The following is a 19448-nucleotide window of genomic DNA, read 5'->3' as shown; positions in this document are numbered from 1 at the left end:
AGGCACGAAGGAAGAACTCTTCACAGTCCTCAGGACCGTGGGCAGATCCCATGTGGGAGTTGTAAGGGGGCGAGGGGAGCATAGCTGCCTGGAACCCTTCAAAAAACCAGCGATCAAGTGGAGAGCGGGGCGAAACGCTTTTTGGTTTTAGCTCAATCGCTTAAAAAATATTTTATATATTTTTTTATTAATATTCAATCTTATTTTTTACCCAAGAAACATACATGTTTCTGCTTCACGAACATTTATGGCTTGTTTCTAGAACCATAACCAAAAGTGACAGAAGTGCAAACGTTACAACTCACCCCATGGGTGCGGTTAATTTTAACAGTTTGAACACAAGTAATGATTTAATATATAACCTAGAGGTGGATATTGTTTGACATATGTCTTTAGATATCCACACATTACTCATCTAACGACTCTCAGAGTAAGTGATCACAGGATTTTATTAATGAGAGATATGTACATTTATTTCGGTTTGATTTCGGCAGGCAAGATTTGCTACGCTGCTGCTGCTTTGGCCACAAGCGAGTTCGCAGACTCGCTCTACTAGACCAAAATAAACAGGATAAATGGTTGTTGATACTGCTACAGACCAAATATAAAAACTTGCTCCGTAGGACATGAAACAATATGTGCTGCTGTAAAGAGCAACCCCATACACTCTTAAAAATAAGGTTCTTGAAAGGTTCTTCAGGGCGATGCCATAGGTTCTTTAAATAATCTGAAGAACCCTTCTTCATCACAAAGAAACTTTTGTGAAACTGAAAGGTTCTTAAGATGTTTAAGGTTCTTTATGGAACCAAAAGGTTCTTCTATGGCATCAAAGAACCTTTTGAAGCACCTTTTTAAGAGTGAAGCAGATCTAGACAGATGGAGAAAATACTGCATAATTATAAAAACTATATAATAGTTGATGTCTTCCCTTGATACCGTAATTTCAGTTATGATTTTTATTAATGGAACTTACATTGTTTTCATCATTAACTTCACAAAACTGTGCTTTAGGCAACAATACAGTGAATAAGATAACGTAAGGTTTAGTGACTTACCCAACTGAAAAAAACATATAATGAATAAATTTTCTTTAATACAAACACTCTATGACCAATATCTCCATGAAAACACATCAGCACAAACCCCTCGACCCTTTAACTATGTAAAAGACCCATGTTACAATGAACCCTGCATTAGTTCTTTGGATAATTGAATTACTGGATCAGGGCTTCTATTATCTCAGTAAGAATACTGGACAATATCCTTTATCAAGAGACTTCAATTTGAGGTCAAAGGTCATTTTAAATTAAACGATGACCATTGTGTGACCGCATTCTGTGCATTTTGTTGGAATATGTTGTCTTAAAGGAGTAGTTGACTTCAAAATAAGCCCCCATTGACTTAGTATTGACTTAGACTAAGTCAATAGGGGTTTGTGTTGAAGTGAACTACTCCTTTAAGCAGATTTTAAATCATTTAGATGTTTTATCATTTCATAAACATTTTACCAGTTCATTATGAAACTAAAATCATCACTGCATCACTCTACGATACGATGGTATACAATAAACCTCAATTGTGCTCTAACACAAAAGAAAATATTTCTACCCACATAATACATCAGTGCAAGAGAAAATATTTTTTCAAACGAGCTGCGTGTGCCAAAGAAGCCCTATTTAATTCAGAGTAATAAAAGTGCGTCATGTTCTTTGACTGATTCATCTATCAATCTTTTGTTCATGGTTTCACTTTGTACATGGTTGCACAGTAGACCTGGGGCTAGAGACCCAGAAGAAATTAGATTTTCATGGAACTGGAAAGGGTGATCAATATATACTAGTTTATTACAGTATAATCATGCATTGTTCATGCAAATGAGGAAACCTTTTATGTGATGCTGAGATATCCTCCCTCGTTTTATTATAAGAATATACATTCTAAATGTTCAGTTATTTTCAACGCACGTTCGGGTGAAAAACCCAGCCGTTAATCCAGAAAAGGCTTATATTTAAATCAACGCAGTATTGTGGGTTGAACCAACCCAACATTGGTTAATTTAATTGGGTTTCTCCCTTTTGTGACCCAAGTGTTAAAAATAACCCAAGAACAAAAAAGATTTTATTCAATTAACACAGTAATGGTTTTATATTTATGGACACTTCCTCATGTTCTATCGATCGCTTCATATATATGTGTTTTTGACGATTCGGTGAAAAAATGGCTTGTTTTGTGTTTCAGAGTGAAATGTTTTTCCGAAAGGATACAAAATGATATTCAATGTACAGTACATTTTCTTTCATGCAGCAAAGGTTTCAGTGCTGTTACATTGAGATAAAATTCAGCTTTCAGTCAATAGGTAAGCTGTCCCACTCTCAATGCAGTGATAAACTTGAAAATTCTCTCCCTGATACAAAAACATGAACTAATTTAGTTCCACTGAATGACAGGCAATCTTCATTTTCAGAGTGCGTCATAGGAAAACACTGATGCTGAACCCTGTTCCTGTCAGAATCTGTCTGAATGGACCTTCCATCTCTGAGGCAACAGATGCTCCTGCGCTGTTTGATGCACCTGAATGATTTCTCTCGACCATCACAATATGTTCATTTGGAGCCGTGGGAACAAGATCTGGAGTGCACATTACAATTATTCTTTTTAATAGTGTGCATGTGACACATGACAGATGGATTGAATGGTAAAGGCAGTACTTAAGAGCAGCTGAAGGTTACTGGTTCTATATCATTCATTACTTGAATCCACTAGGACTCTTAACTGTTTCTCTGAATGGTTGTATAAGATGTCAATCACGGCAGCTCATTGAACATAGTTTATACATCATTTTCAATACGCAAACAAGTGATGGAGAAATAATCTCCTGTTCCAAAAGAGAACAGCTCGAGAGCTATAATTCTTTCTGATGGGGTTTGCATCCAGCACTACAATTAGCCTGATCATGTTTCCTTTCTGACAGATGGAAATATGACAACAGTCTATTATGCAGCGCCACAGAAAATTGTACAAAATTGACGAGAGGTAAAGCTCAAAATAGTTAAATATAATTCTGCATAATTGGAAAGAACAAGGTTTTAAGAAAATAAAGAGGTTTGGCATTGCTGTTACCAAAGAATGAGTTGACCTTATTGATCCTTTCACAAAAACAATGCACAAGATACATTTTGTATTGCCTTTAGGTTTGTCCAAACCTTAAAGGGATAGTTCACACAAATATAAAAAACTGTCGTCATTAATTTACCTTTATGTTATTTCAAATCTGTATAAATGTCGTCTGTGGAACTCAAAAGAAAATATTTTGAGAAATGCCTTGTGGTTTTGTGTCTATACAGAATGGTGTTTGCTCTGTGTTCCTCGAAATATTATTCCTCGATTAAATACATTTTTGACTGAATGATTAAAAAGGTGCAAAAAGTGGGAAAAAAACGGAATTTGTTTTTTACGCAAAAGGTTTGGCCAATTCATATCTAGTTTATTACACAATGTGTTAGTCGACATGCCATAATGATGAAGAGAGCATGCAACAGATGACCAGGCCTGGAAAGAATTAAGTAATTTGGTAAATAAATTGATGATGTGACTGTGGAAAATGTGCACATGTTCAAAGTAGCAAAAACTAATCTACACGTCTTCCATTATGTTCAACTCATTTTCCTTAAATTACCAACACAGTGTAAATGCATAGGAGTCAAATTTATGTAAGCTAAAAGGTTATACACTATACATTTCTTATAAGCAGAAGCAACTGTCGAGTTCCATAAAGCATTGCAGATTATGTACTTGTCCATAAACTATCTGAGGATGTCTAATCTTGAAAACAAAGTGCTTTCTTCTTCAAAGCAGATGGAGGATTCAAAGTGGAATGAAGTAATTTCCCACTAGATCTCTTTGAATGACCCTACAGTGCCTCAGATGCATATATAATATGTGCCGGCCCAGTTTACCTTCCAAAGGAAGCTCTGTGAAATCCAATAGTCATCCAATAGTTATAGCCATAAAATTGTACATCTAGTATCAAGTATGATATTGCCGAAAAATTGCAGTCCCTTTTTTGTTTGCGTGCCCAAAACTGAACGAGAAGAGATCACTATTACCCATTTTAAGTGTAGTAAAAGAAACTTTGGAAATCCAATGCTCTTATATGCAAATTTCTGCTACTTCATGACATCGCTGCTGTCCTCATAACTCCATATTTCATCATTCATTTTTATTTGCCATAAATCAAGTCAGATATGTGATCAACAAAAAGCACAGCATGAAACTGAACATGACCAGACTACACATGAAACATTTCTTTTGATATAGAAAAGGGAACATTAGGTCCCAAAATAAATGCTCATGTTTCGTATTCATACTGTTATTCTATGGACACCTGTGGCTCCCTGAACAGTGCAATAGTGAGTCCACGGCGAAAGAAATTATCATGAAAATAAATGATAGACTACTGCATTTAATATTAACTTTGTTACAATGTTCATGTTTTAAATAAAGCTATTATGAAGTATTCCTGAAATCAGAATTACATGTTTTTTCTGAGTCCAAATTGGGGTCCAATGGGATCATTAGCCTCCAAAAAAGCACATACTGCTCCGAAACTAAGGAACGTTTTAAAAACCAATCACAATACATAAAATATGTATTGAACAAATGTGAGTTTATTATATCTTTAAACTATTACTCTCCTGAACAATGAATTATCTGCTAGTGAGCATAAATGCAATCCAGCCGGCTAAATGGAGTTTCCTTCAAGTAAACAAAGTAATTGAGGTACTATTCACATTTAAAATGCTTGTCAGAGGATGGTGGTAAAGAGGCATTAAATGTACTGATGAACTAAAAGGCTGACAATAGATTAGCCTTCAATACTAATACAGGAGCGTTCCGATATAGGTTAAATTCATTTTACAGACCGGGTACCACTGGATCCAACAATAACTCTCTGTTCTGATATAAATATGTCTGATGTGTCTTTAAATATATTCACTATCCTCATCAATGGTTTTATTGAACGCTTTTCTCATGATTTGCTGTATCCTATAATCTTACATTGCGTGGGAAATTAAAGGAAAAAATAGCCTTATCAAAACCCCTAGAAGAGAGATTTGCCACATCGGTGTCCTTTAAATAAGTAATTACTTTTCAATACATGATGTCATTCAATCTTGTATTGTAGCATTGATGATGATGTCTCATGTTATGATGGGCTCATTACATCAGATACGCCTTTAACTAGTCATCATCCAATTACATGTGTGGTGTCGGAAGACTTCAAAGAGGCTACTTATCATGTACCACCATCAAAGATGCTCAGGAAGAAATAGAAAAAACACAGACTTCAAATTGCCTTTAATGGGTCTGGAAGCACAAACAAAGGTTCAAACAAGACCCTTCCATAATTTATAAAGCTGAAACATCAAGACATGATCTATGATCTAAACTGAGCAATGAAAGTTGATTAGAAATATTGCGGATGTGCATCTTTGATGCAAAGAATAGACTATTGCGCATTTGTGTCTGGTTCTAAAAGCAGAAATGGGTGTCAATTGCACATTTAAATTGATGCTAAATCAAGCACTTGCAGATTCCACTCGCTCAAACGGTCTATATATAAAGAGTTAAAAGATAAAAAGAATTGGGTGATATTAGTTTTCCCTTTTTGCAGTATTGACATTTTCCCTTATTAAAACTGTAATAGAGCATGAACTATTTGGCATCCCGCTGTCTCACTAAGCAATAGTTACAATAGATAGAAATGCAAAAGCAGCAAGTTCAGTATTCATAGCAAGTAATCTGAATAAGTACTGTGTGTTGAAAGAGTAAAAATGGCAAATTCCTGATCCGTGAAATAGCTGGATTTGTTGAACAAATTTGTTCCCTGATAATTGCAATCAATGTTTTTCAAGTGTAACTGTCAAACACTTTAAGTGAATTAAAAAATGTGCCAAAAAAAATGTCCTGATCTGGTATCCGGTACTTTTGTTCCAGGACTATCCTGATTGGATCTTGGTTCACCTCATTTTTTGGGATGCTGTTGAGAAACAGATAGCATTAAAGTTAGAAAATACGGTGCAACCCTTTTCTTGGTTGTCAATCACATTTTGGTATATTTATAAAACCAGGAACTCAACAGCCTGATTTTTGAGAATCGAGATGACAGTGTAAAACACAGGTGAAATATGTCATATATAAAGCATCTTTTGAAAATAGAAACATGAACATCCACTGTTAAGCACATCTTAAACATAATAAAGGCTTTGAAAAATAGGCAAAATAGGACCCCTTTAAAAGAACGTGCACACAAAAACGAAAATTCTGTAATTTACTCGGCCCCTAGTTGTTCCAAAATAGATAATAAAATTGTTGTTTCACTGAACAAAAAAAAGAGATATTTAGAAACATGTTTCTATCCAAACCAATTCTTGGGCCCTATTGATTTCTATAATAATAAAAAACCTAAGATTGTAGTCAAGGGTGCCACGGAGCAGTTTAGTTCAAATATTCTTCAAAAGAACAAAGAAATTGATACAGTTTTGGAACAACTTAAGGGTGAGTAAATGGTGATCGAATTATCATTTTGGGGTGAACTGTCCCTTTAAGATATATCATCAAATATATAGCTGAGCTGCAACTTACTGAAAACCCCTAAACACACATTCAACATTTTAATAAACTATATTCGACGTATCTAACAATAAATATAATTGCACACCCTTACTTTGGCATCAATGTAGTCCATGAAACTACAGTATATTCCATTTCCTTCAAAGCCATACAATAACTTACAAAAAGCTTTAATTTCAACATCTATTTTTTCCTTTCTGAAGCAGACTGAACCCTAACCGTTTCAAATTGAAATGTACATAACAGATAAAAAAAGATGATACTGTTTTTCACAAAAACAACAGGACTACTGTTGTTGTAATGCAGGACTACTTTATTAAGAATTGTATATGTTTACACTAGTGCGTGTTCCTTTAGAAATACATAACTCTTGCCACGGATACGCCAGAGTTTTCGATCGCCGAAAACAGAGACTTTTGCAAATGCTGCAGACCCGGTTTAAGTTTGAAAACTCCAGGGTTGTGTTTCTGTGTAAACGGACGAAGACTGATTCTATACAATACGCAGGCGTGGTTGCCCACATTCGCCTACTGATTGGGTCGTCTGTAACATTGCGTTTGCCTCCGTCACATGAGCCATTATGCTACCTGAAGACCACAATGACCAGCCTCGAAAGAACCGTGTAAACAAAAGGCTTGTTTAACTTCAAGCTGCGCTGCGTACACAGATTGACACAGTGACATTACAGCAACGTGACAGAGAATCGAGAGCCATATACTTTTAAATAGCTCACCCAGTACCGCAATGTCATCCGTCAGTCGTTCTGCGTGGCGCTGAATAAAATCAAACAAGCCTAATAACATGAATTACCACATCTAATGTTATCCACACAAAGACATGCTTGGTTTTCCTCGCCATCATGTTCATTTTGTACTGATTGGTCTGTGACTAGTAACCAACTGTCATCAACAACCAATTTATGTATGCCCATACAAAAGTTTTCATATACGTGCGCATGCCCAGCGTGTTTGAATGGTCATGCGACATGAGTTTTCGGTAGGGTAATATAAATGCAGATTTTTTTCTATGTTGAAACGGCGGTATAAACTAGGATCCTTTTAGTTTTAAAACGCCGGAACAGGGGCTAATGTGAACACCACCCAAGTAGCGCCGGTTGAAGAAGCACCCTGTTGGGAGGTGTCAATTTGAGGTTCACATTGTTGAGCAGTTCCGTAAAGGCTTTGACCATTAGCATATTCAATAACTTAAAAAAAACCTGACATCACTTAACCTCACCAAAGTGCAGAGAATTACCAGAGGAACGAAGGGAACTAAAGATCTATATCTTTCAAAAGAAAGCTTCGTGCCAGGACCTAATGGAATTTCGCCCTCAGAGCTTATGTCATCTTAAATTAAAACACACCACAAATCACAAAGGCTCTTTTATAATGACCTCACTAGGGTACAAGATACAAATTGAATTCAAGTCTCGATTTCAACTCCATTCTCTCTGCATCTTCGGGATCAGACACGCAACTATAAACCGCGGCACTCGGATTGAATTGATAGTGGAAGTGTCACACCTCTGAGACACGATAATCAGATAATAAAAGGGTGCACACGGTATATCAGTGTATAACTCTTATCAGACTGACCTGCAACACCTTTGCTCTCTAATAACTTTCGGCCCATGTGATATCAGGACAAAGACTGCATTAAACAGTGCGAGACAGGCAGAGGCGCTGCAGTAGCCACCCGCACCTATAAACCTCACCACACAAATATGGGATTGCTTGTCAGACTCTGACCGGAGTCGATTTGTCTTTATTTCCAGGGAACGTATGTTGCTGTGCACTTTAAAGAGAGAGGAGATGACCTGAGCACTTTTAGAGACAGATGACTGTATTTTATGGGCTGAAATATTCTGTGTTAACACATGCTTAAAGAAATGGCTCATCATTTCCGGTAATAAAATCTATTTACATGAACAAAAGCACCATCTGAAAGCACCTTTGAACAAAAACCGAGATGGTATAAACAGAACTGCATACAATTTTTAATAATATCATTACTATGGAGACAATGGTGCCATAAACTGATAATGCACTGGTCATATGTACAGAAAAAAACCTTGAAAGTAATCTATTGAGAATCAGTGGTAAGCACTGTGCAAAACCATATTGACATGTATGCACATTTATATAGATTTAGTAAAGGCATATTCTATTATGGGAGAGGGATAGTTAAAGGGATAGTTCAGCCAAAAAAGTATTTTTATTTGCCTTCATGTTATTAAATACTTGTGTTTCACAGACAAAAGTCATATACAAAAGAAAATATTTTGAGAAATGTTCACATAATGAAAGTCAATGGATTCCCAATGGTGTTTGGTTACCAAAGGCTTTCAAATATATTTTGTGTTCTGCAAAAAAAGTCATTCAGGTTCGGGATGTCATAAGGGTAAATCCATAATGACAGAAATGTCATTTTGGGGAAAACTATCAATTTAAAGCAATTGTTTTTCACTCGCTCGAACCTGTGTGAAATGACTGGGGACGGAAGCTTCAAAAAGAACATAAAAGCATCATAAAAGAATAATAAAGATATCCACATGACTCATTCGCTACTTTCCAAGTCTTCTGCTACTTTGATAGCTTTGTGTGCCATCAAACAGAAATACTTGGCAAAATGTGAATATCTGGATCATTTTATTCCTTTAATCCAAAGTTTTTGGAGACATTGAAGACTGTACGTGCTCAAAAAAGTGAGTTTGTTTGAAATACTCACAGCAGCATTGAGGGCTTGGTCTACATCTGCAATAATATCTTCCTCATCCTCAAGGCCCACAGACAGACGAATGAGCGTATCTGAGATACCCAGCTTCTTCCTCTCATTCTCACACACTGAAGCGTGAGTCATAATCCCACTAGAAAAGAAAAAGGGCACCATGGGAACCTGATGCAACATTATTCTAAACTATATAATTAAACAACTCGACTAATTTAAACTTCCTGTTTAGGACTGTATTAACAGATTAACATTTAAAGTTATTTCAAAGTTAAGCATTTGAATGGTATTCTAATGAATGACTTCTAAACTGTCACTGCTTCATAAGACATCTGGTTAAACACATTAGCTTTATATTTCCATTAAATGCCACCTTCCATAGCCTAAAGATACGTTCTTTTGTTTCCCATTTAAAAATGTTCTACAGTGACACAAACCGTGCAGAACATTGGTGTTGTTTCTGCTATTTTCTGTGACTGCAATGTTAAAACACCAATGCCACCTTGTGGCCAATAAACTATCTTTGCATATGAACTGGTAACTATATAATTGTGTTTTTTGTAGAATGAGTATCAGGGTGGAATGAAACAACACAAAAAAAGGCATGATATGTACTGTTGAGCAATGTAGTATTTTAACAATATTGAACTCAATAGGTTGAGGTGTCAGCACGTGACCCGAGTCAACATGTTTTCTTTTTTTGTGCATTAATTGTGTTTTCAATTTCTCTCTAAGGGTTAAGCATTACTAATACCTTACTGACCTTCAATTTTATGTTAAAAGTTTAAAATCTTTCAGCAACACACCCACTCCATATTTATTAATACAGAAGATCAAATTAAACCTTGAATGTTGCGAGTTGAAGAAACAAAATGTTTTAATTTAGTTTGAAATATTGTATTATAACAAGAACCCAGTATCATGCATGTTTACACAATCTAAAACTGTTATCACTCCGAAAGTCTGTGTATTTCATGTTCAGTACTTACGGATGCTCTGCTAGACTCTCATAACCACCAAGACTTTCAGCAAGAGCAAACAGCTACAATGCAGAACACAAAAAGAGTCAAGTAAAGTAAAGAAAGCAGATTACCAACAAAGTTTTTTAAACAATATGTAGCTGATCTGCCTTGCAAAACAATGGCTTTAAATGACCTTCAGATTGCTTAAAAATGTGCTGGCATGCTCCAGTTTCCCTTTGATGTAGAAGGTGATCATCCCGGGACAGCCTGTGCACTGTCTCTTTGTCAGCTCGTGCTGAGGGTGAGAAGGAAGGCCTGCAGAGATTAAAAGATTATCTCTCTACTCCGGTGTTTTAAAGGGGTACCACATTAAAAAAAGACAATTGGGGTAAAGAACTTATTAAAAACCTAGGTGCACAGTTCTACAATGAGATACAAGGTCAACTCGAAAAAAATATTAAAAGTTGCATTTATTTAAGTGTGGTACAATAAGATTTTCTTCAATTTTGTAAGGTTAGGATAAAAGTCATGCCATAAACACCTGGGAAGATGACTTTGTCCACCCTTGGGTCAGCCTCCAGAAACTGTGCCACAGCCAATGCGTTCTTAAAGTGCTGTTTCATCCTGAGGTGTAATGTCTTCAGACCTCGATTACACATATAGCAGTCAAATGGGGAAGGCACAGCTCCAAGTGCTAATATACAGAGACAAAGACAGAAAGGTACTCAAGTATATGCATTGCATATTGTGAATAACAACAAACATGAGTTCTTCACAAAATGTGATTTCTGTCATTATTTCCGTCAACTGTCTCTCTTTGCAAACAAGTGCCAAAAAACAAAGTTCATTATACGAAAGCACCTCATTAAGCACTGATAAAGAAAAGGTTCATAAACAGATATGCTGCAGATAAGCTCCTGGCAAATGTCTACATGCACCCACAAGACCTTCCAGATGGTTGTAAAGTAAAGGCACAATATTGCAATTAGTATATGTGTAATGAATTTCGAAGAAGAAATATGCAGCAGGATTTAAGTCCGATTCAGTAATGCCTTACCATTCTGCAAAAATTGTAGTCGTTCATAAAGGTTATCGTTGTTGAGAGAAATCAACCCCATGACAACATCGCTGTGTCCTGAAATTAGAAGCAAAATCTCAACTTCAGGCCACTGAATCAGTTTAAATAAAAAGTTGGTCCTGCTTGTCATTTGCATTTTACCATTCATGTATTTTGTTGCAGAATACATGCAGATATCAGCTCCAAGGGCAAGAGGGCGCTGTTTCACGAGAGAGAGAAAACAATTAAGACTTCAATACTTTAGCATAGCTTCTGTTAATAGAAATCTAAAAGAACAGCACAGGGCTTATGTGGTTTATGAAAACATACACAAACACAAAAAATGTATACTTGAAATATCTTTAGTTTCTCTACTCAATGCAAATCTCACATTTAAGACAGGAGGAAAATAAACAAAATCATGTACTGTATACCTGAAAATAGGCTGACATGAAGGTGTTGTCCACAACAACAAATGTGTCTTTGTTGTGCTCATGGACCAAGTCTGCAGTGGCCTGAATGTCCACAATCTTCATTGTAGGGTTTGTGGGAGTTTCAATCCACACCATCTGCAGAAAAAGATCAAAAAATGTTATACCATGTTAGCTTACAATACACAGTGCGTACACACACAGGATACTTCAACGTAATAATAATTCTGATTACATTTTTCAAAGATGTACCTTTGTATTTGGTTTTAGAGCCGCCTTTAGCAGCTCTAGCTTCGAACAGTCTGCAAAGGACACATCAAGGCCCACTTCAGCTGCAATTTTTCTGAAATATCGGTTAGTACCTGGTTGGAAAAACATAATATAGACGACACTCAGCTGGATGAATTTCATTTTCAAAATTGTATATATTAAAAAAGGAGTCACTCACCTCCATAGACATCGTTCATGCACACAATTCCATCTCCGGCCTTTAACAAATGCGTGATGGTCAAAGTGGCTGCTAGGCCAGAGGCAACAGCGAGACCTATTAAGACACAGAGACCGACTTTTAGGACGTTTTAGAATGTCAAAATAATATAAATGACATTGTATTGGTTGTTGACTCACAGTATTTTGCACCATCCAAAGCGGCAACTGCTCTTTCAAGACAATTGCGTGTGGGGTTTCCACTCCTGCTGTATTCAAAACCCTAAAACAATAGAAAAACACAGCCTTGGATATAACTCGCATGCTAAAGTTCAAATGATTCAAGTTCTTAAGGTAATTGATGGTTATAGAAAAAATGACGTAATTGTTTGTTGTTTATGTAAAGGAACAGATTATTGGCTTATGAGGAGATACAATACACGGTGTCTTTATTTTACCACCTGGTGGTTCTCACGACTCATGTGTAGAATGTGTTAATCACGTGTGTGAGGTGCGATGCACCTTACAGCAATAATGAAGCGAAAGAGATTTGGTAAAAGTTTAATATATTAACACAATGCAATGTTTAAACGAACTGCTGTTTTCAAACAAAGTTTCACAATGTGCCTAGTCACCATGACCAATTCACGGTCCATTATTTCGTAACACCTGCCAGTGCCAGGTCAAAAGCACTGCAAGAAATACCTTTTTAGACATAGAACTGCACATTGCATAATGTGTTATGTATTGAAACTGTATTTAAATTTCCTCGAGAAATACCGAGGAACATACAAAGAAACATTTAATTTAGAAGCGAGTGAAGTAACGTTAAATTAAGTTCGGGATTTACAGCACGCCTTTAATATAAATAGCTCGCATCACTTATCATTCATAATTTGTTATAAACCGTTGCGATCGCGAATAAACCGAACTGGCGAGTGGGTCAGTTCATTTATTCAGCCGTCAATGCAGAGTTTCACACGCGAGTTTTAATTATGGACCTTTAATTTCACTTCCTATTTTTCATATTAAAAGTCCCGCCAAAGTTATTACATCAGCCCTGCTTGTCAGAACGCACAACACGCACCGAATAAAGCATTTACTAATATTTCATATTTCCATTTCCAAATGATTGCGAAAAACCTACCGCATGTTTTCCCGGACCCTGTTGTTTAAACGTGGTAGACAATGAAATGGGGGGCACCACGGCCATAGAGTTCCATTGCTCCGGTTCTGACCCAACGTGGATGGCGTCTGTGGCGAATGATTTGAACCCGTGTAGGAAGCCGGCCGGGGTGTCGTTCTGCACGTGTGACGCCATGCGCGCTAGTGATACGGATAACTATGTGATAGAAGCTACTTGAGATTACAGGTACAGTAGAGTGAACGAAACTCCTACTTACACAACGGGTTTATTACATTAAACAGGACGGTAACGTTATAACACCAAGCCTCATTTCTACGCCAATCACTGTATGTGTAATGTAAAGCAATGACTGGATTGGCGATTACACAGTGGGCGTACTGAGACACGTGACCAATAGACGTCGCGCAACAATCTGATGATGCAACACGTTCGTGACATGTCTGTCTATCTCTTTATCTAATAAAATCTATCTATCAATCTATCTATCAGCTTCAGTGAAGGCCTACTGCAGTCCATTGCGCATTGCAATGTATATCAAAATTAGTTATTTAATAATTGATGTATTGTATTATATATTTTATTTATTTATATCATATTTTTTTCAGCGACTTGGGAAGTCAAAATTACATTATTTGTTTTTTTTATTTCCTATACAATAAATAGGCATGTTTGGGCATGATGTCCTGACAGCACTCTTCAGTGCACATATCCATTAGGTGACACTATTTTCCATTTCCAGAAGAAATTCATGTCTGGAAGTTTTTATGTGTGACCGACATAAAATGAAATGATATGTTTAATGTTGCGGTTGTTTATAACAGCAAAAGTTAGAAAGCATACAATTATGTTCAGCACACTAAATGCATTAAACAATGTAGAGATGGGCTGGGATGCCTTTAAATAAAGTCTACGTGAAATATGAGGTGTGTGTGAACATTTACTGTAACAGGTTTGGGAAGAGATGGCAAGCTGTCAAACTTGTTCTAATAATATACTTATGGAAACAAACTGGATGATTTGAAACCTGCACGCTACGCATGGTAATACGTTTGTAGGTTTGAACTTCTCATTTTTTATGAGGCAATTTATCGGCATATAAGATTCCTGACATGCTATAGAATATACATTTATGAAAATTAGCACTACGGTTTCTTCACGGGCACTAAAACAAAGGGGACTGTTCAGACAAGTTGCGTGTAGACTGTTTTTCATTTTACTTTGGGCATGGCTCTGAGGTATGAGTTTACAATAAACTGTGAGTAGTCTTATACACTTTTACTGTACTAACCTCACCTTTGAATTTTATAAATCAGACTAATGTGATGGAACAGACCTACTTCAGTGCTTTGCTTCTCACAAGTCTCGTCATGTCGCAAGGTAAGAGTGTGTCGAGTTGAACTTGACTTCATTCAATTCAGTCAAGAATTACATTTGATCTCTTAACATCTAGGAGATGAGTGCATAGTTGGAGTAATAGGAGAAAATGTCAATCTTCCCTGTATTTATAATGGGGGCAAAGATTTGACCTCTCTGCTCCTCTCATCTGAATGGAAAAGAGACGTGGAAGTTATACACACCACAAACTGGAAGAAGCAGCAGGAGGACACACAAAATGTGTCCCGCGGTACCACTGTTTCATCTTCGGCGCGAAATTCTGGAGACTTCACCATGGTGTTGCGTGACATACGTTTATCAATTGCACAAAAATATAGTTTTCATCTAAAGCTTCAAGGTCAAGAAAACAGCATTATCGTTTGCACAGTCTTCCTCTCTGTGGCAGGCAAGAAAATGAATATGGAGCCAGTTAAGGACCATTGGCTTTGTATAATGATGTTTGCATTTAGTATAGCGACAATACTTTTCAAAAAAGCATGTAACATTAATGTTTTGATTTGTTTGTAGGTCATTTTAGCCATACTACCGTACTGAGAGAGAATATAGTGAATGGAGAGAAAACCCAATTGGTTTGCAACACTAAAGGAGGATTGCCAGCTCCAAATATTTACTGGATTATAGACCACACACAGCGCCCTCCAGAAACAGCAATTATCACTTATGTGAATTCTCTTCCACAGTCTCAACTCTACAACATCACAAGTGTCTTATCCATCTACATCCCACCAGACACTGTTGTAGCTTGTGTCATAGAAAACTATGTGTTAAATGAAACGTTGACTACAACAATCTGTGAGTGCCCTTTTTCATTTAGTAAACTGGCTGTTTTGCATTCACCAGATAATATGTTGTCATGGATAAAATGAACAAACTTGATTCCAAAACACAAAAGCAAAGTTTGTTTCTAAAATTTTGAGTGCATTAAAGATTAAAAGGTGTATAGACTTGACAGAATCCATACAAATGCATACAATCATTTGTACAGTCATCTTTTTATGTTGTTTGTGGTCAGATGGTGTAAAGTCAAATGTAGAGGAGAGACGCCTTTCAAAATATCTGTGGATTTTTAGCACTGTTCTGAGCGTGGCTGTTTTCCTATTGGTGGCTGCGTCCCTTTGTTACCAAAGGAAACTGGACCGAGATATAAAAAGAAGAAAACATTTCAGATGTGGGGGTACAGACATTCTGAAGTTTTTGAAGTTTCCCTGTGTCATCTCTGGTTAGATGTTTGAATTGTGTGAATATCTTTATTTGTGTTGCAGATTGTTCATACAGCGAGGAGACTGAGTTAAACGTGATGGATATGAACCAGTGGGCTTCCCTTCCTGAGACGGATGTATAACAGGGTCTGCGATTTCATTTTTGTTTTTTTAAATGAATGATGTTATTTTTTGGCCAGATAATTGTGCACTGCTTATTAATACTGCTTATTAATGTCTTACTCTGATTCGAGAGTGGAATATTATATTCTCACAAATAATCAAGTAATGAATGTATTCTATTTATTGTAAAGCACTTTGATCAACTACGGTTGTGTTAAACTTGTGCTCTTTACATAAAAGTTTATTTTGTGAATAGCTCTTCTGTTTTGTGTCAGCCAGCATGGTTAGACAGGGTGGAACAAAAAAGGTTACAATGTTAGTCATTAGTTGTACAAAAAAAAGATGTTATTTTCATTATCAATGAATTTGAAGGTCATCTCTCAAGTGTTGTTACAATAATATTTTATAATCAGCAGTACTAGAAGCACATGTTTAAGCACTAAGTTTTAATCTAAAATTGGTAACAAATCAGTAACAATTTTAATACAAATTGTATCTGTGAACATTTTCCGTGTTGTGAACCTTGTGAACCAATTTACGTTATCTCGAATTTTGTAATGATTTCAAGTTACACGAGTTGTTAAACAACCTGGCTTTGGTATTAAGGAGTTAGCAGTGAGTGATAGAAGCTTAGACAACTGCAAATGCATCTGTCACAAAATTCATGTATGTCAGCATACAACAGCTCTCTCTTTTGTGTTTACCTCACTCCTGAATGAAAAGAGGACACAGTTCAACCCCTAAAACTTTAACCCGATGAGCCAGAAAGCACCCAGCCTCTGAGCTCTGACCTTGGGCAACGTAAGAGGCAGTCGTATTAAATACATTTGATACACAGTAGATATAATGTAGATAAATGAACTCTATGTCTGATATCGTCGCTGTTCTTCTGAAACCTTTTATTTCCAGATTTGCGGTTTGAACTTTTTCAATGATTGCATATTGTGTGTCAAAGTTGACGAGCACTTTTTAATACTTTTACTACATTTTGGCAAAAAATTTAAATCATGAAATTCATGTGAGGTTTAGACATCAGCAATATATGACAATGGTTATAATACTGGGTCCTGATGTTTTCTCATTTTGAAGCCTTTATTGCTATCTTTTAACTTCTATTGAAATTTTCGTGCGGCACCCTATAGGCCTAATTACAGAAAATATAAATGAACATTTAAAAATAATGTAAAATATAAACAGTATAGTTTTATAGAAATCGCACACAATATATGAATAAAATACCTCAAAATCACTTATTCAACATTTTATTTCAAGTATCAGGGAAAATAACTTTTAACCTTTATTTCCTGTTTTCATAAAATAAAGAAACCTTTCTAAAAAACGCATTTCCCCACAGTTAAAAATGAAATATTACAGCATGAGAATATGCTTCTAATATAATTTGTCTGCTTTTATTTTCTTCAATTTTTTGAAAAAACTGTGTCAACTGTCTAGTGTTGGATGTTATGGCTTTACTTCAAAGGATTATAAAATCAATCTCATGTTACAAACATCTTGTGATAAACATAATGATTTACAACCCGTTTGATCTTGAAGTTTGACCTCATTCAGTCGTGCCACACAGAAATAAAATGCTTACATAATCAAAACAATCTAATGTTTGACTTTAAAAAATCAAACATGGCATAAATGTGAAATGAAAAACAGTATAACTGTCACAGTTTTCATAAACTTTGGAAAAATATTGTGATGTGAGGGATGTATGAATGTGTCCCGTAGGTAATGTGAGTGGGTGAAATTGAAGTGCACAGGTGATCCATTTTTAAGCAGATAAAAAGGTTCTCTGACAGGCTGTTTGGGTGTTCGGGACCTCGGTTGTGGGGTGTACGCTATTAGTGTCTCCGGCGTTGAAGACAGACAGACAGACAGACAGTCAGTCAGTCATTCAGTCAGTCAGTCAGTCAGTCAGTCAGTCAGTCAGTCAGTCAGTCAGTCAGTCAGTCAGTCAGTCAGTCAGTCAGTCAGTCAGTCAGTCGCATAACAGCTTTAAAGCTCTGTCTTTTCCTTTTTATTATTTTAGCATTGTTGTTTTTGTTCTTAAAAGGCACCTCCAGAAAAAGTGTGTTTGGCAGCCTGTGCGTGCAAACAGATGACTTCATCGAAAAAGAAAATGGCGACCTCCTTGGTATAAAATGAGCATTGCATTTAGGTTTTTTTAAGGAAATGAAAATAGGCCTATTTGATGCGTCAAGACTGACTTCATCCATGCCTTTGCCAGCCAGTCTGACATTCACATTCTAGGTCTTACTTAGACATGGTTTTGTCCTAAGGACTCTGCAACACCTGCTGCTCCTCAAACTCCTCTCACTCTCCCCGCCAAACTGTAAGAGGAGGAGGTTTGCTTATCACAAACTGTAAGAGGAGGAGGTTTGCTTATCAACAATAATTGGAAATATTCCACACTCTTGCCTATACAACAACTATTCATTTGAATACCACGCTGTTAATATCACTTCTCCCACTAAGAACAGCATTGTTGTAGTTTACAACCCCCAGGTCCTCTTCACAACTTCATTGAAGAGTTAGATGTGCTGCTCTCATCATTCCCGGAGGATGACGGCCCTCTTGTAGTCTTTGGGGACTTCAACATCCACCTGGACAAACCTTATGCTTCTGACTTCTGACATCATCCATCAGCAAACAATTCCCAGCCCCTCAGACCTTGGTACACACTACTCTCACTTCAAACATCAAACTCTCCTCTTTCGCCCCACTGACTGACACTGATGTCACCAGACTTCTCTCCAGCCACCCCACCACCTGTCCCCTTGACCCAATCCCCTCACTCACACACATCATCAACACTTACCGGCCCACCGGCACTTTTCCATCCACATTCAAACAGGCCCAGGTCACGCCCCTACTTATGAAACCAGCATTGGACCCCTCTACTACCGACAGTTACAGACCTGTCTCTCTCCTCCCATTTATTGCAAAAACTCTTGAAAGGGCAGTTTTCAACCAGGTGTCTTCCTACCTATCCCAGAACAAACTACTGGATGATGAGCAGGCTGGCTTCAAAACACCAGACTGGACCCATACCAATTTGCCTACCGTAGCAATAGGAGCACAGATGATGCAGTGTCCATGGCGCTGCACTCCGTGCTCACACATCTGGACAATGAGGACACTTATGCATGCATGCTGTTTGTAGACTTCAGCTCTGCATTCAATACCGTCATCCCTTCCAAGCTAATCATCAAACTGGGAAACCTAGGCATTAACAACTCTACCTTCATCTGGATTATGGATTTCTTGACGAACAGGCCTCAGCTTGTTAGGGTTAGGCCACATCTGCTCCACCACCATCACCCTCAACACTGGTGTACT

The 19448-nt window shown here is 37.0% G+C and overlaps 2 protein-coding genes across 2 annotated transcripts; one reads left to right on the top strand and one right to left on the bottom strand.

The window, feature by feature from the left end:
• Positions 1-5341: 5341 nt before the first annotated feature.
• Positions 5342-13727, bottom strand: cth (cystathionase (cystathionine gamma-lyase)). The gene is made up of 12 exons (XM_079461099.1): positions 13384-13727; positions 12438-12519; positions 12259-12354; positions 12063-12172; positions 11814-11948; positions 11542-11599; positions 11380-11457; positions 10864-11016; positions 10516-10637; positions 10350-10402; positions 9361-9499; positions 5342-6040 (listed from the first exon to the last, which is right to left on the bottom strand). The coding sequence occupies exons 1-12, from the start codon at positions 13555-13557 to the stop codon at positions 6026-6028; spliced, it is 1215 nt and encodes a 404-aa protein (XP_079317225.1). The 5' UTR covers positions 13558-13727; the 3' UTR covers positions 5342-6025.
• Positions 13728-14368: 641 nt separating this feature from the next.
• On the top strand, positions 14369-17635 carry LOC306896737 (ICOS ligand-like). Its single transcript, XM_079461001.1, has 5 exons — positions 14369-14760; positions 14834-15163; positions 15286-15570; positions 15791-15952; positions 16041-17635. Exons 1-5 carry the CDS (start codon positions 14706-14708, stop codon positions 16118-16120), a joined length of 912 nt encoding a protein of 303 aa, XP_079317127.1. The 5' UTR covers positions 14369-14705; the 3' UTR covers positions 16121-17635.
• Positions 17636-19448: the final 1813 nt, after the last annotated feature.

This window comes from Barbatula barbatula (genome assembly GCF_947034865.1).
Source record: "Barbatula barbatula genome assembly, chromosome: 7".
Taxonomy (NCBI): domain Eukaryota; kingdom Metazoa; phylum Chordata; class Actinopteri; order Cypriniformes; family Nemacheilidae; genus Barbatula; species Barbatula barbatula.
The sequence above is the reverse complement of the archived record's forward strand: the minus strand, read 5'-3'. Positions and strand labels throughout refer to the sequence as shown.

Bases quoted from the DNA above. Each gene is read 5' to 3' on its own strand.
- cth (XM_079461099.1), bottom strand. From the start codon at position 13,557: ATGGCGTCACACGTGCAGAACGACACCCCGGCCGGCTTCCTACACGGG. The intron at 10,403-10,515 runs GTCATTTAAAGC...TCTGCATTGTAG, and splicing joins CATTTTTAAGCAATCTGAAG to CTGTTTGCTCTTGCTGAAAG. The intron at 9,500-10,349 runs GTAAGTACTGAA...TTTCTTTTCTAG, and splicing joins GAGAGTCTAGCAGAGCATCC to TGGGATTATGACTCACGCTT.
- LOC306896737 (XM_079461001.1), top strand. From the start codon at position 14,706: ATGGAACAGACCTACTTCAGTGCTTTGCTTCTCACAAGTCTCGTCATG. The intron at 14,761-14,833 runs GTAAGAGTGTGT...CTTAACATCTAG, and splicing joins AAGTCTCGTCATGTCGCAAG to GAGATGAGTGCATAGTTGGA. The intron at 15,571-15,790 runs GTGAGTGCCCTT...GTTTGTGGTCAG, and splicing joins AACGTTGACTACAACAATCT to ATGGTGTAAAGTCAAATGTA.